Genomic DNA, 15,628 nt, shown 5'->3' on the forward strand with positions numbered 1-15,628 from the left:
TAATAAAATAAAACCTCTTCCCAGAATTCCGCTATACTGATCCGGTCTTCGAGCGAAGTGATCTCAACATATGTAAAAATAAGACAAAAGTTTCTGTATTTATGAATTATTATCATACATGAACGTGCAGGAGAAATTCTCACGGTATCCCTCCAATTATGATTTTATTGACTCTGTGGTAAGCATTTTAATTGCACATCCTGTCATTCCAGCATGGCAGATTGCATATCCGAAATGACTTAACAACTCTTACATTTCTTTAAGCTAAGTTCCCATATTCTCACATTTTTTTAAAATATGTCTTCATTTCTTTAAACCTTTATTCTTGCCCGTTCTGTCTATTTCTCCTCCTCCCTTATCTACCAAACAGACAATTTCAGCATCCCATTACCTCTCTTGATGTCAATCCATCACTTTTTCTGCTTTCAAATTTCATTCAGTTGCCCGTCTAACTTTCTAAATCCATTCCCAAACACCTGGCTCGATTGCCTCAAATCTACGAGCATTTTCTTTTCTCAGACTCCAAGTTTCTGAACCATATAGCACAAGGGTCCACGTCAAAGTATTACTTATCTCTTCTTCACGTCTTTTAATTTACAGTAATTACAAACTCTTCATAGAGTGAAAATATCTGCCATTAGAACAGAATCCTAGTTTGAAGGGGACATTATTTACTATCAAAGCATCGGCGGGTACACTAGGAAACGATAAATATATAAACATAGAATCTAAAACATGCTTCTTTATGCTATTCGAAATACATCTTCGAATTACCAACTTGCCCTAATCTTGGCCTATAGCACTTGTCATCAATTACTGTATCAAATGCAATAAAAACCATTTTAAGGTAAGTTGTATTTAAGATGGAAAATTTTTACAATAAATAGGTCATCGCAATCTAGTTCATATTTTTTCTTTAAATGTTCGAATCAATTTCTCATGCTAATAAAAAAAACGATAAATATGCATTTTTTCACAAAAAGGAACATCCATGCAGTTTGATAACGATTTACGATACATGCACCGCATTTACATTTATTTACTCCTCTTAATAATAATCGCAACCCTACATTACACCGTTTAACTACGTAAAAAAGAGAGTTCAAACGTCATATGAATACTTTCAACATTAGATAATATTAGTCACCAAAAATGCTTTCAATTACTTATGTTGTATTCTCTGAAGTACGGAGAAAGTATCTAAAAGTCGTAATACCAACAAGTTAAAGAGAAAAGAATCGTAATATTTCTTTAAGATGAGACTAACTTTCAATAGCCGCCTTCATCTTCGAAAATCGAATGGTTACAATGAAATCAAATGGTATCGATTCGTTTTGATCTCGTGAGTGATTAATGCTCATCATTAAGTCCATTTCATACCGACATTTAATCAAAAAAACACAAGGTCAAACATACGCCGTCATGGTAACCCGGTGGAAATTCAATGATTTCCAGATAGCACTCGGGAGTAATTAATCTATCCGCATGGCGCACGTGTCGGCTTGCTTCGAACTGCACTTGTGCGGCACGCAAGCTAATGGTACCCGATAAATCTCCGTCCGGCCGAGATCAGGAGTCTCCCCAAATACGCTGTCACGAACAATTATCCTATTTCCCAACACTATTATTTCCACGAACAAGGGAACTTTCCGCAAATATTTAATTAAGAATTTTGCACCACTCACCGAGTTCTCGCCAACCTGCCGTCCTTCCCGTATCGCAGACGCACACGGCCTCGGAAAAACTTCCGCGTTGGCCACCGCTGAAGACACCCGAGAGGTGGGGGACGAGTCGCGCGTCGCAGCGGAGTCGCGAAGAGCAAAAGCCTGGAAAATATCGAACCCGTCGTTAGTGAGCCATATGCGTTTCGTCAAAGAGACGATAACAACCCTCTATAACTATGCTACAGTGCAGAATTTTTCCAACGGAGCCGTTCAATGCGAACGGATATGTTCAATACATTCTCGTAAATTAATTCCGCAGGCATTAAAATGTGTTAAATTAAAAAAACCCAACCCCATTACTGGCAGACGGCTTCGACGGCCTCACATATGGGGAAAATGACGAGAAACTAACAAAAAGTCTTAATATATATGAAAAGTATTACGGAAAGGTGAGGTACAGTTTAAAGAGTTAAGTTATCTTTCAAAGTTAATCCTAATTTAGAATATGCTGCTAGCATATAGCGTGAAGTTGGATTGATTGCCGAATTAAATCGTGTGCAGCGTAGAGGGGCAGGATTTTCAAAACGTTCTTCTCATAAATTGATTAGCGTATCTAAATTATTAGAAATTATAGATTGGAAATCACATCCAGAGCAAAGGTTAACTTACAGATTTATATCTCTTGCACAAATAGGAAGAATGTATCTTTAGCGATGATATTGAAAATGTATTATTAGCATCATTGTAATACGACAGGAGAGTTCCTGTAAATGAAACACAAGATGTTAAGAGCATCATATATATATTATAAGGTAATCTACCGGTTAAGTTAGGTTTTTGGATGAACAAAACTACCAAATAAATATTTTGTGACTTCTAACAAAACACAATCCAGCAACCTACTCTGCATCAGGTCCCTCTTCATCTCTGGGTACTTCCTTCCTCCCTTCATTCAGTCCAACCTCCCTATAATGTTCCGGCCCTTTCCTCGTTTGCCTGACATTCTCCCCTCTAATACCGTCTTCAACATCCCACTGCCGATCAATATGCCCTACATCAATTTTTCCTGCTTCCATCGAATTTCTCCCCAAACAAACCCCTATCCTCGCCCACTATACCAAGCACTTCCTCATTCGTTTTCCTTCCGGTCCATTTCACCTTCTCCACCTTTCACAAGCCTCCAATCTACGTCCATCCTCCTGCTTCAATGACCATGTTTCCGCGCCGTACATAGCTACGCTCCATATCAAAGTTTTTACAAGTCTTTTCTTAATATCCTTATTCAACGTCCCTATCGTCAACTCCCTCCTCCTTGTGAAAGCCTCTTTGACTGGCGCAATGCTTCTCCTTACGTCCCTACTACTTTGACCGTGTTGGCCCAAAAAATTTCCGAGATACGTAAACTGTTCTACCTGCTCCAGTTTTTGCCCTCCTATTTTAATGTTTAGCTTCACCTTTTTCTTTCAAGAAAATCGGATTACCTTTGTTTTATTAATATGGATTCTCATGCCATATCTGTCGCAGTGAATTTCAAATTCACTCAGCAATTCTTGTAACCCCCTAGCTGACTGACAAACTAAAGCTTGATCATCAGAAAACCTAACAGACTTTACGCATTCCCCGCCTACTTTTATTCCTGCCTCCAGTTCTTCCCATGCCTCTTTAATTATTTCCTCTACATACGATGAACAGCAACGGTGATAATGAGCAAGCCTGCCATACACCTGAGACACGTAAAGGTTGCGGATTAGCCTCCAATCTGCTCCTATTTTCTGCAATATAATCATTTGTTTTTCCCAATTCATTCAATCAAACGCTTTTTAGAACCTTACGAAACAGGCAAGTACGTCCTGATTGTATTCTATATTCCTCTCGATCAGTGATCTCATTACTGCAATGGCATCACGCGTACCTCTCCCCTTCCTGAACCCAAACTGATCATCCCCTAAGTCATCACCCTACTCTCTATCCTTTTGTTTATGATTCTGAGGACAACTTTAGCTGCGTGAGATATCAAACTTATTGTTCCATAGTACTCACATGATGTAGCCTTTACCTTTTTCGGAATACGAACTAACACTGATCTCACAATAGTCTTCCGGCCAGATTTCTTCCTCATAGATACTATGAATCAGTCCATATAGAGTCTTCCTCCCACATTTTTCATAACTTTTCAGTAGTTCCGCTGGAATGTTAGCTACCCCCAAGGCCTTATTTAGTTTCGTCTCCCTTAATGCCGTTTCTGTCTCATCGTCGAGTATGCCTGGGCCTAAGCTATCTTCATCTACGTCATGTTCAGCTGAGGTCGTTTGCGCCACAGGGGATGGACAGAAAGGATGAAGGGTGGAGAGAAACCCGGGGTCGGCATTAGCCTACTCTTTACGAAAGGCACCAAGGGGTCCCCAGCTTAACGTCCCATCCGACGGACGGCGTACTCACTCAAAGTGCCCTCCACAAAGCACCTCAAGTAGGGATCGAGATACCACTGAAAATATTGAACACCGCCGGGAGTTGAACCCGGTCCCTCTGGGTGGGAAGCCAGTACGATAGCCACCGCACCAATCTCGATCCCCCCGGCATGTGAAATTCACACATCAGGGTAGGGGGTCAGTTCCTTTCCCCGTGCCGGTTATGGTTTCCCAAGATCTGGTACCCAAAAAATCACATAGCTTGGGTGGAGCTGCGGGTGCCCAGAGTGGCTTGCCCAGGAATCAAACCAGGGAATAGCCCAATAGTCAATAGCCCAACGCTCCACTCCCAGAATAACGTTATCCAGCCGCACTCTGGGGAAAAGTATTTAGTGTCAAATGTAGTCCTGTATAGATAGCGATGGATTACAGGATACCATGCACAAGAATGCACGTTCCCACTTAAATTATTATATGCGTTTTCTCTCATACAGAGAAATAAAAATGTTCCAAATAATTAATGATAATAAGGTTGGAGATCGAATTGGAGAGGTGGCTGGTCGGCTGGACACTTTTTAAGAGGTCCTGAATATTTTATCCCTGAATGAGCGGATTTTCCAACTGAGTTCCGAACCCTTTGTACATGTATACCAAGTGTAGGGTACTACCAGTAAATTATTTTGCCTGACCGATGGGGTGTTAAAAATTGAATCCAAATCGACCTTTCAAGTAGGTCAACGCCGGTCTTTTCTCCGCCCTTACTGAAACTGTACCTACTTTTGCTATTCCGATATCTACTTAGAACTCTTCAGTACTTGCCGTAACGAATATCCACAAACGATACAGGGAAATTGTAGAACAAGCCCTAAGAATACTGCCAACCTGTCTATTTTGCAGGAATCTGTAACATGAGCAAGCAAACCGACAGCAATTAAATCGCCTAAATTCGGTTTCTTATGGGACAAATATCTCTTTCAAACAGCTACTAAACAGCGTTCAAAAGAAAAACGGCCACATATGACATCAATACACGACCTACGAACGTCAAACTACCATATTACATGCATTCGGACCGCTTTACAAAACGTTGAGAGTACATATATTACGATGCATTGGAAGGCACGTAAAAAAATTAAGGAACAAAATTTAATTAAATATGAATACATATCTATTAACAGTGAGAGAAATAACGAAATCCTAATGTGTAATTTTAAATATCGTCAATCTTTTTTAAAAAATATCAGTAGTTTCTGGTCACATAAATGGAAGTCGGTGTGCAGTATGCGGCCGGCCGGTTGTACGTTACAGACATATGACGAACGATATTTATAACATAACACTCTTGCCATCTTATCGCAATGAATTTATATGTTAATAATCGCCGACTTAACTGAGTAAAATTTTCACCCAAAGTAAGCTCACGCCACTGCATGAAGACAAAACCGTAACGAGATTTTTATGACATGTACCAATAAAAAATGTTTCACTGGAAAATGATCTAATTCAACTGATTACAGTTTCGAAATCGTACACCAACAAATTTGAAAATAATTGGCAGACCAATTTCAATAACAAACTCATTCCTCTTCCTCAACACAATTTATTTAATTGGAATGGGACCCAAATTCCGCAGGGCTGGGAAGGGCTGACCTCAGCACGCACAATCAAACTAAAAAGATACGTGACACGCTTTAGGAGCCCTGAAGGTCTTTTGCACTTTGGCATAATTTTGGCACCAGTGTTCCGAGGACGCAATTATGATTTAATCGGTCGTAACTCATGCATAAATTTCTAAAAATGGCATCCGATGGCCATTTGTTTCGTGAAATGTTTACCTGAAGTGCGCTCCTTTTAACAACAGATGAATTCCAAACAAAATTAATGACCCACGCTTGGAAACTTACTCATTGGGAAACTCACGAAATTGCTTAGAAAGATTAGCGAACATCTAAATTATCCGATTACTTAAAAACCTTCCGATATAGTTGGCATCCAATTAGAGCTCTAAAAATAAACTACGTCATTTTACTATGCCCTATATGTACGTGTTGAACCTAATTCACTTCTATGAAAGAATAATCGAAAAATTTAGTACGCTTCGCTTGAAGAAAAAATTTAAAGTATTACAATATAAGCGAGAGCTATATTAAAGGTGTATACTTCCAAAATTATGGCCACAGACAAAACTATTTCCTGGGAATTCAGTAGTGTGGTCAAATTGATAATAGACGGGGACAATAAATACTTATTATCCACAAAATATTACCTAGCAAACACATACGTCTTAATTATGACAACTACAGAGCTTTTGCGACTGTGATGCAATTCCCACATACGTCATAGCTGAAAATGGCGAAGTGTCTTATTAATGGCAAGGTAGCTGTCATTTCATACGATTAGTTCAAAAGACACCAAATAAAAATGCGTCCTCTTGATGTTACGGCTCGTATTACGAATCACATGTCTAGGGCAGTGTCGATTGGCGAAACACGGCTAGATACTTGTAGACTGTGAATGAGACCATTAATTAATCTAACGCTTGAAGTCAAAGATAAAATCTCAAAGATTTCCCAACTTGCACTTGTGTTACTTGAAAAACAAAAAAATCAATAAAATGCCGAATTAATCGATGAAAACAATGCATACTAATCCGAATTTAATTTGTTTTTTTTAATTCACCGTAGTAATTATATTTCTGAAAACGAACAAAATTCAACTACGTTAACAAAAAACGTTTTTATCATTCAAATAAAAATTATATCCTTAATTAGGATAAGTCAGTATTTGAGAGAGTCTGGTAGATGCAAAGATGAGTATTTCAAAATGATAATTCATATTATGTATGAAGTAAGACATTGATAAATGAGAGAGTGCATTTTTCTAATACCTCTGGATTTTATGTCAAAAAAATTATGAATTTATTTAATACCAAACCTTTGGCCAAATACTAACCGAATAGCTTCCATTTTCATTTTATTTTTAAGACTAATTTTCTAGTTTATTGAAATATTTGCCAAAGACTACACTACATATTCTGATTCATGGCTGAATTAAAAAATATGCGGTTTACTCGTTCTTGTCATGTCGTTTAATAATTTAAAATACTATAAAATTACAGACTAAAATACTTCCCGTTGCAAGAGCCAAACAATTAGCTACTCAGCACCACCCATGCAAATGTTCCCTCTATACATTTTGAACGAATGCCTGGAGCCATTATTTGTACCTCGCTCAATAAGTAGATCGGTGTGTATGGAGAAATTTGGTAACATCGGCCGCCATGTCACTTGATAACTGTCGAACGAAAAGTTCCGTGATAAGTGCTCTGGCACCCCTTTTCCAACGCTAAAATTATATTTTTAAAAAGCGCTTTAGGAATTCGTCAAAATGATATTTGTGATGATAGTTGGTAGGCGTTTAAGGTAGTGCTTTGATGGGCACAGACTGATCATCGCTATATTTCTTAGTTCCGTCAAACAAGACGCAACCTTACTCCCCACGCCATATTAAACCCTGCTAACATTCCGCACACTTCCTTCCTCCATTCACTCCGTCCAGCATGCCCATATTATTCCTACCCCTACATCTCCTACCCAGCGATTTTCTCTCTATAACAGTCTTCAGCATTCTATCCCATCTTATAATGGTCTTCATCCATTTATCCTGCCTTCTTTGGGATTTCTGCCAACAGAATCGCTTCTCTCAGTTTTCTTTTCAATACTTCTCCACAAACATATCTCGGAAGCCTCCTATCTACGCATATTGTCTAGTTTCAACGACCATGTTTCCGCGCCGCACAAAACCACGTTTCATACCAATATTTTGAGCCTTGACGTGATATCCTTACACAACATTCACACTATCAGTTTTCTCCGCCTCTTGAAAGCTTCTTTAACTAACGCAATCCGCTTCTGATGTCTCTACCATTATGACCATCTTGAATGCAAAATATTTCCAAGAAAGTTTAACTGCTCCACCTGCTCTAATTTTTTCCTTCCTTTTTCAACATTTAACTTCATTTCCCTTCTCTAAAATCTCATACTCTTTGTTTTCTTAACATTTATTCTCGTTCCATATCTATCGCACCATTTTAGAATGCGCTATGCAATCATTGTAAACCCTTGGTTGACTGAATAACTTAAGCTAACATGATATAAAAAGTTCTTTGCACATCAATAAAACCCTTCCCCTCATTAGAACAACGATAAAATCAAAATAATTAGGCGCCCTAGAATAGATGAACAGACCAGCCTATCAAGCCTTTACATGTCCCAACATTATAACCACATTAACAGTCAAGTTTTTCAAGTAGCATAGGCTACCCTCTTTCCCCGTCTTAGCTGAATTCCCACATATTCCTAGGCTTCCTCACAGACCTCAATAAAACTGTCTTCAGAAACGTTAAGAAAGCCATCACATTCGTACTTTTACATCCCTAAAGACCCTTCGACCACTACGAAAGCAAAATTCGCCTTCCCTATCAACTGTCCTCTCTCGATCTTACTTGGTAAGAATGCCTTTTTAAAATAAGCCTGGATTACTACACCAATTTTATAAACCAGCCGAACTCTCAAGAACAGAAATTTCATCTATTTTACAGAAAATTAATTTTAAAATATCTATTAAACTTATACAAATTAACCGAAAACAAATAGCAATTATTCCACCACCACTCTCTCGTTTTTCTGACAAGGACACAGAAAAACATAATTTTTAACCGCCTTTAAACTATGACCTTCCCGCCACTTTTAAACATAATACTGCATCAATTTCTTTCTGGAAAAAATTCTAATTGAAAAACCTGCTTTAAAAGATGATACCACTACCCTTCAAAAATTTAGTACATACCAAACTCAATGCTTTCTAACAAAACTTTCACTGCATTTAATTCTATAAAACTTACAACAAAATATACACCGGGAAAACCAAACGCCCAATCCTTGTCCAATGAACATATACAGACTTAGAACACATCAAATACAATTGACAAGAAAATCCAGAACGATGTTCCGCACACCAACATCTCTCCAAAAGTCCCCACGACCACTTCCCTGAACCTTTATGACCGTTTCATTGACCCTAATAAATTCATTTTTATCCGCAATTCCGATAGTAGTTTAATGTCAGATCTGGGCCTCGTTGTCGGCCCAATCTTCCAATAATCCCCAACGGTTTCACCAACGCCTTCCTCCCTGCACTCGCTTTTTTTCACCCTCCTCTTTACTTGCCCGCGATCTGCGGTGAATTAAAATTATTACGGTATTCATTCATATCATACATTATTATATATTATATTATTATACATTATTATATTACACATATATATGAATAAATAATAAGGTATACATATACATTATTATATTCATATCCATACTGTTTTCATTCATTTTCTAACGAAGATAGTTTTGGCATCGATACGACAGCGTTGTGGCTGACACTTTTTTCTCTCTCAATTCCATTTTCCTCTGATCCTCCCCTAAAACACCTTTTGCCCTCGCAATCTACCCTTACCTTGCGCAACAATATATCTCTATCCCGGTGACCAATCCGTTATCTCTTGCCACTCGGACACCACGAATGTTGATGGAAAGAAGGTCTAGCTGGTCCTTCAGGCGTCAATTGTCGAGGGATGATTCTCCAACTAGCGATCGAGACATGAGAGTTACCATTTCCCTGCTCATTTTCATCCTTGTCTCATCCCACTCCTCCTCTCTCCCCACTTTGTCATTGGCCATTGAAAATCCATTCAGGTAAACTTATACAACAGATAATTGTTTTAGATAAGACAGAAATATTTATTCTCACATCAAGAATATCTTGAGCGAAACTCATTGACTTCCAAATTCGCCTGTCACCATAAGAATTTAATTTTTAAGTCTTCCATCTAATTTACGATAGTGTTCGCATGATTTGAGTTTTAAATGAGTTCAAGATGTCTCATTTTTCCCCGGTGACGCAAGAAGATAAATCGCCTCCTCTCGCGTCAATATCTCCGTTTTGACAGGGAGTTAGTTACAGGTCCACACCTGGTGCCCGTTTCTCCAGTTCCAACTTGTACTAAACCCTTAGTGAGATTTCTCATGACAATAAATCTGTTATTAAGGTAATAACTGCTCTATATTGCACAGGGTATGATTTATAATGGTTTATATCACATTTATGATCTTTCTTGGGGGGCCTGTGAAGTGAATAGCTTTGATAAACGAGCTCCAGGTGGTGCTCCCAGGATCCGCGGTCATGGTGCACAGCAACTCAGAATCAAGAGACATCCCGATGATAAAGCCCGAGGATAACCCACGCGACGCGGTGCCGGCAGTTGGCGTCACACTTCACCCGAGAAGGTTCACCAAAAGAAAGCTGTCGCGTGACGCAATAAAGAAATGAGCATGAGCCCTGTGGGCTGATGGAGGTTCTGAGTAGGCGGTCCGAGGAAGGAGGTTACTCGAGGCAGTGGTTATGAGGAGGGGAGGAGCACGTAGGATCGTGGTTCTCTCCTGGGCGGGAAAAACCCAGTGAAACACAAGGCAAGGACGCGTTGTCGATGCTTGAGACGGCCACGAATCGTATACGCGAGATTGAGGAAGAACCGTCGCCGTTTGAGTTAAAAGACCGCTCATAAGTACAGAGTCATTCCAAAAGACTTAAAAGAAGCTTCTTTTTCCTTTCGTATAGTCTGCTGAGAATGTGATGAATATTAAAACCCATACGAATATAATATATTTCAACCGTTAAATTACAAGGTTTGCAGGAAAGATTCTCAGTAACAGTTTTTTCCTGAAATGTGCGTAAAGTGCTGAATTCAGACCGTCGGTGAAGTGTGCGCATGTTCGCAGAACGTATTGGCATTGATAAGATGACAGTTCACAATTGTCACTGAAAATTTGGCGATGCGAAAGATCTACGCTGAACTCATCCCGAAGGTCTTGACGGACGACCAAGAGTCTGGTTGGGAAGTCTTTCTGCAACGGCATCGCCAGGATTCCCAACCCCTTTACAGGCCTGACTTGGCACCAGAAGACTATTACCTATTGCCAAAAATAAAATCCCCCACGTGGGACGCCACTATGGAACCCTACATAGATAGGCGTCTTTATTTTGGGGTGATATGGAGAATATGGAGTCTCTTCTAACACCTAACCCCTTGGTGCCGTCAAAGAAGCTTGCACACGTACCCCTTAGAACCTTCCCGAATCCACCCACCAGAGAGCCTTCGAGTCCAATAAATACGGCTGGCATAAGCGTTTCGACGCTCAAGGGAAGTAATTTGAAGAAATCGCAGGAATTGTAGCATGCCTGAAATAAATCTACTTTTTTAGAAAAAATTCCCAATACTTTTTATTCAAGCCATGTATACCGCGCGAGTTTAGGATATAGAAATATATATACCTATTATATATATATATATATATATTTATAAATATATATATATATATATATATATATATGTATAGTACACACACACGGGTGTGAGTTTAGTCTAGACATGTATATACCGAATATATATATATGATATGCGAGTATTTAATTCTAACTGCCTCCTACTTTTGGCATGCGATACATAATTTTTTAGCACTTACGGTTAGGTTTTTATCATTCGTCCATACATGAGCATTATCAAAGTAACCCTAAATTAATAATTTTGTAAATGTGATCATTAGGACAATTTCGCCCGCGTATCAGCTTATTTTACAATTATTATTGCTGCGTATAATTAATAAATCCAAAATTAATTATACTAAAAAAGCCAAAGAATCAAAACTCTGGCGACAAAATAAAATTCTGTAGAACTTGGCATTTCAAAAGAAAAGCTCATGACTGATGTGCCCTCTATTCAGTCAACATCATTTACGACTTCAAAATACTAATGAAGCAATTTTGACGCGATATGCAATATATTTAAACGACAATTCATGATGGGTTTACGATATCATGTTCTCACAAAATCTTTGCAGCTTAAAATAACTCGAATACGAGAGCACTTTTACAATATCGATAATTAGTTTAGTAGGCAGCGGTTTGAAGCATGCGACTTCACGCTAATGGCGGAGCATCTAGTTGTGTCGAAACTGCGATCGATAGAATATACATCGAGAGTGGAATATTACAAGCATGAAGCGATGGACATCAAGTCAAAAACACGAGACCTATGTGAAGGTTTTACGAGAAAGATGAATGACCACATGTTGCTCGCCATATCATCCCCGTCTCCACCTCAAAGTCAGAAGACATTATTTGTTTTCATTCAAGTTAAATGTCACAGGTCTAATTCCACGCGTAACACTTACGTCAATGTCGCAGGCATAACTTTAGCTTCTTCGCATCAGGCCATGGCTGAAAAACTCTGATTGCGCAACGGCATCTACGCGAAAGGCGGAAAGCTATCGGCAAATGCTGAACGCTCTTCACTCGGGAGCCATCTTCGAGGAATTCGTGCGAGACTTCTAAAGAAAGTAGTAAACGCGGTTGAGGAGAAGTGTATAGTGGCGAGAGGAGAAAGAGAGCCAAGGAGATAAGACAAAAGAGATATCGGGAGAGCGAGAGAGGGAGACAGGAGAAAAGAAGAGACTGGTTGTAATAACGGTTCACTGCCCGCACACATCATGCTGACGTCACCTCACTGCGTATGAGATCTTTCTTTTTTTTTTACTCCAGGCCGGCGAGAAGTGGAATAACTTGGGGGAAGGCCACGGAAAACAAGTTGGGTTTTGTTTTAAAACCGGTGGGTTTTAAACAAAAAACATAGGCAACATATGCGGAGGCATAAGAAAGGTTTTAAGGAGCAGATGAGTCACTTGGGGAGTTGATAGGCAAGAAAAATGAAAATTCGCGGGATAAACCGCAGGCAATAGGAGAAACTTTAGGACTGCAAACGAGAAGAAGACGCAAAAAGCATACTCTCTGAAGTCACTTCGGTTTTCCTGTGTTCCATTGAAATGAAAACGAGCTTAAATTATGGACAAATCGTCGACCAGGAGTCGATGGTAACGTCATTCATTTCTGAGTCCAATGACCACATGGGAGAATGCAATCCAGTCCAGTCATAGGGAACTTTTCCACGGCAACTCCATGTAATCAGATGTGAAAGTTTTACCGTTAATTCATTAAATCTTTTCCTTATTAAATATGAATAAACCCTCAGTGTATGGTAAAAGGGTAATAAGATTAAATAGGAATGTTGTCAATGTCAACACGCAAATAAAGAGAAACAGAATGAGATTATCTCACAAGTTATAACAGCCCTGAAAGTCATGCTACTAAATTATTACCCACAAAAATACGGAATTTACTATTTAAATGGCCTTGTCTTCCAGTGCTTACATCCATGAAATACGAATACATAGTACTTCGGCATAGCTTGGCATTATTCATCGTACTAGGCTGCCGTGTCCTATCTCTCGCTGTACAGAGTAATATTAGATGGATCTGGATGGAAAAAATGTGGCATGGTTCCAAGTATGAAGAGCATTAGAGTAATATTTCCAATACGATAAATGTTAATTCTGCATTGAAATGAAGCCATATATCGAAATAAACAGGTCTCTTTGGTTAAGCAGGAAGAATTTGGATGAGATAAGGGAGATAAGTGTGTGATTATGGAGTGATAGCTAGAGCAAGAACTAATACTTCGTATAACCTTCCTTTAGTATCCGAGAGCCTCAATTAAAAATTATTTACCTCTACGTATATCTTCACCTGCAATTAACCACAATGGCGAATGGCAGGGATTGTTAGGTGACCAGCCATTAAGGCATTACGCGATTTTTAACAGAAGGGAACATTTTACTTTCGGGTCGTTTAAATTATTGCCTGTGATGCCTTGTGGTGCGGTTCCTCACTAATTGTACCATAGGAAAATTATTACTCACTAATGATTTAATTCGTTCGGCAGTCAATATTACTTAAGTCCTTACTGCGGTCTCCCAGGCCAAATTATTCTACACCTACCATTTGTATTTATCTAAAAGAATGTTTTCCATGTAATTATGCTGAACGTCATGCCCCAGGATTTATAATTACATTGTAACGCTTTGTGTTCGTTCATAATAATTTTTAACCATACCTTTCTCTGTATCTTGTTCCAATCATAAATCAGGTCCTTCCCGGCCAATTCCCAAATACTAGACGCGTATTCATGATGTCAAACAACCCAAAACAAAACCACCACAGATTATTTCATCCGAGTTCCGTGTGACTATGTGGATATTCCTCCGAAAGCAGGAGTACTCCCATTAAAGAGAAAAAGAGAACAATATTCCTGTTCCAAGATCAATGAATACATCACGGCGACCAGTCACAAATCATTTTCTGTAACTCTGTCGATAATTCACGTTTTCGACGTAAAGATTGCCGTATTCCTCACTTTGGCCCACGAAGACCTATCGCGATCGCACCACCCCACGCGAGGAATACTAGCTACTCCAAGCTTCACTATTATCTCATGCCGATGCACGAAGATCTCTTCCTCGTTACGGAGAGAGTGACCGTATGCTATGCTATATGCTATGAGGCGCGCACACACACACACAGTGTCGGCGGAAGGAGTGCTTACCTCACCGCATGCCCTCCTGAACCGCGCACGAGGGCCGGTGATGCTTCTATTTAGAAAGGAGGAGAAACCACGAATAACCTGTTTACAAACGAACCGGGCACAATACGAGCCTAAAACAAAGGGCCCGCCGTGAAAATGCAAATGTAGGGCGACACTTTCGAAAGGGCGAACGGGTGTAAGCACTCTCTTTCTCTCACTGGAAAGGGGATGACGTGGGCGCGGTGGGCCGATCGGATGCTGTCGGAATGAGCATGGGGGAGGGGCGGGAGGAGAAGGTGGGAAGAGAGGGATGGAAAGGGGTGCCGAAAACGAAACCTGGCGTCTACACCATGACCTGGGGGACGAAGGGGGTGGGCGCTTACGAGCGGGCGGGGGTGGAGAAACCGCGAAGGCGGCCGGAGCTACATCGCCCTCGTGCGCCCGCTTCTGACGTCAAAGAGACCCACGCTATACGACGAAGGAAGGGTTTTTTTGAATGGAGGGAAAACGAGGAGGACGCCGGGGATGAATCGACGCGGCGGCGGGTCTAGTGGTCTCGGAGGGAAAAGGTCTTGGCCAATCACGCTTTCGTCAACAGGTGGAGGAGGAAAGAGCAGAAAGAGGTCGGATACGCATGCAAGGCGCAATTGCATCGCCGCTCGACCAATCATCCACTCACCTCCTCAAAAACAGTTCCAAGCGATTATTCCCCGCAGCATGCAGTCATGAAAACGAATGCTACATTTCAATCTTATTAGCCAATAGAATTCCAGAACCCCAGATGCGCCAGCACTGGGCCGTTGGACAAATTTTAGTAAATATAACTGAAGCCACAAGTGGGAAAATCGAAGAAAATAGACTTGGTTGGCATGGCCCACGCGCAAAAGCGAAGGGGAGAAAATTACAAAATGAGAGAAATACTATGAGAGAATTGGATCAAAATTTTAATAAATTATATGGAAGAGCGTGAAGAAAATACCTCAGAGAGGAAAACGGAGGAAAATGAGCCAATGTTTCGATACGAATGA

The 15,628-nt window shown here is 40.0% G+C and overlaps 2 protein-coding genes across 4 annotated transcripts in view; one reads left to right on the forward strand and one right to left on the reverse strand.

Annotated features, from left to right (window-relative positions):
- LOC139686330 (peroxisomal leader peptide-processing protease-like) overlaps positions 1 to 15,628 on the reverse strand; it is a 516,420-nt gene that overhangs the window by 278,275 nt on the left and 222,517 nt on the right. For 2 of the 3 annotated variants that reach the window (XM_071583497.1, XM_071583495.1), the window contains exon 5: positions 1,686 to 1,826. The exons of the other annotated variant lie outside the window; for it this stretch is intronic. In XM_071583497.1, the coding sequence (XP_071439598.1) occupies positions 1,686 to 1,826 (141 nt within the window). The remainder of the gene's footprint in view (positions 1 to 1,685; positions 1,827 to 15,628) is intronic. 3 annotated transcript variants of the gene reach the window in all.
- ITP (ion transport peptide) overlaps positions 1 to 15,628 on the forward strand; it is a 203,248-nt gene that overhangs the window by 110,560 nt on the left and 77,060 nt on the right. The gene's annotated exons all lie outside the window — the stretch shown is intronic.

The sequence above is a fragment of the Hetaerina americana genome, unplaced genomic scaffold, assembly GCF_022747635.1.
Source record: "Hetaerina americana unplaced genomic scaffold, ioHetAmer1.1.p SCAF_14, whole genome shotgun sequence".
Taxonomy (NCBI): domain Eukaryota; kingdom Metazoa; phylum Arthropoda; class Insecta; order Odonata; family Calopterygidae; genus Hetaerina; species Hetaerina americana.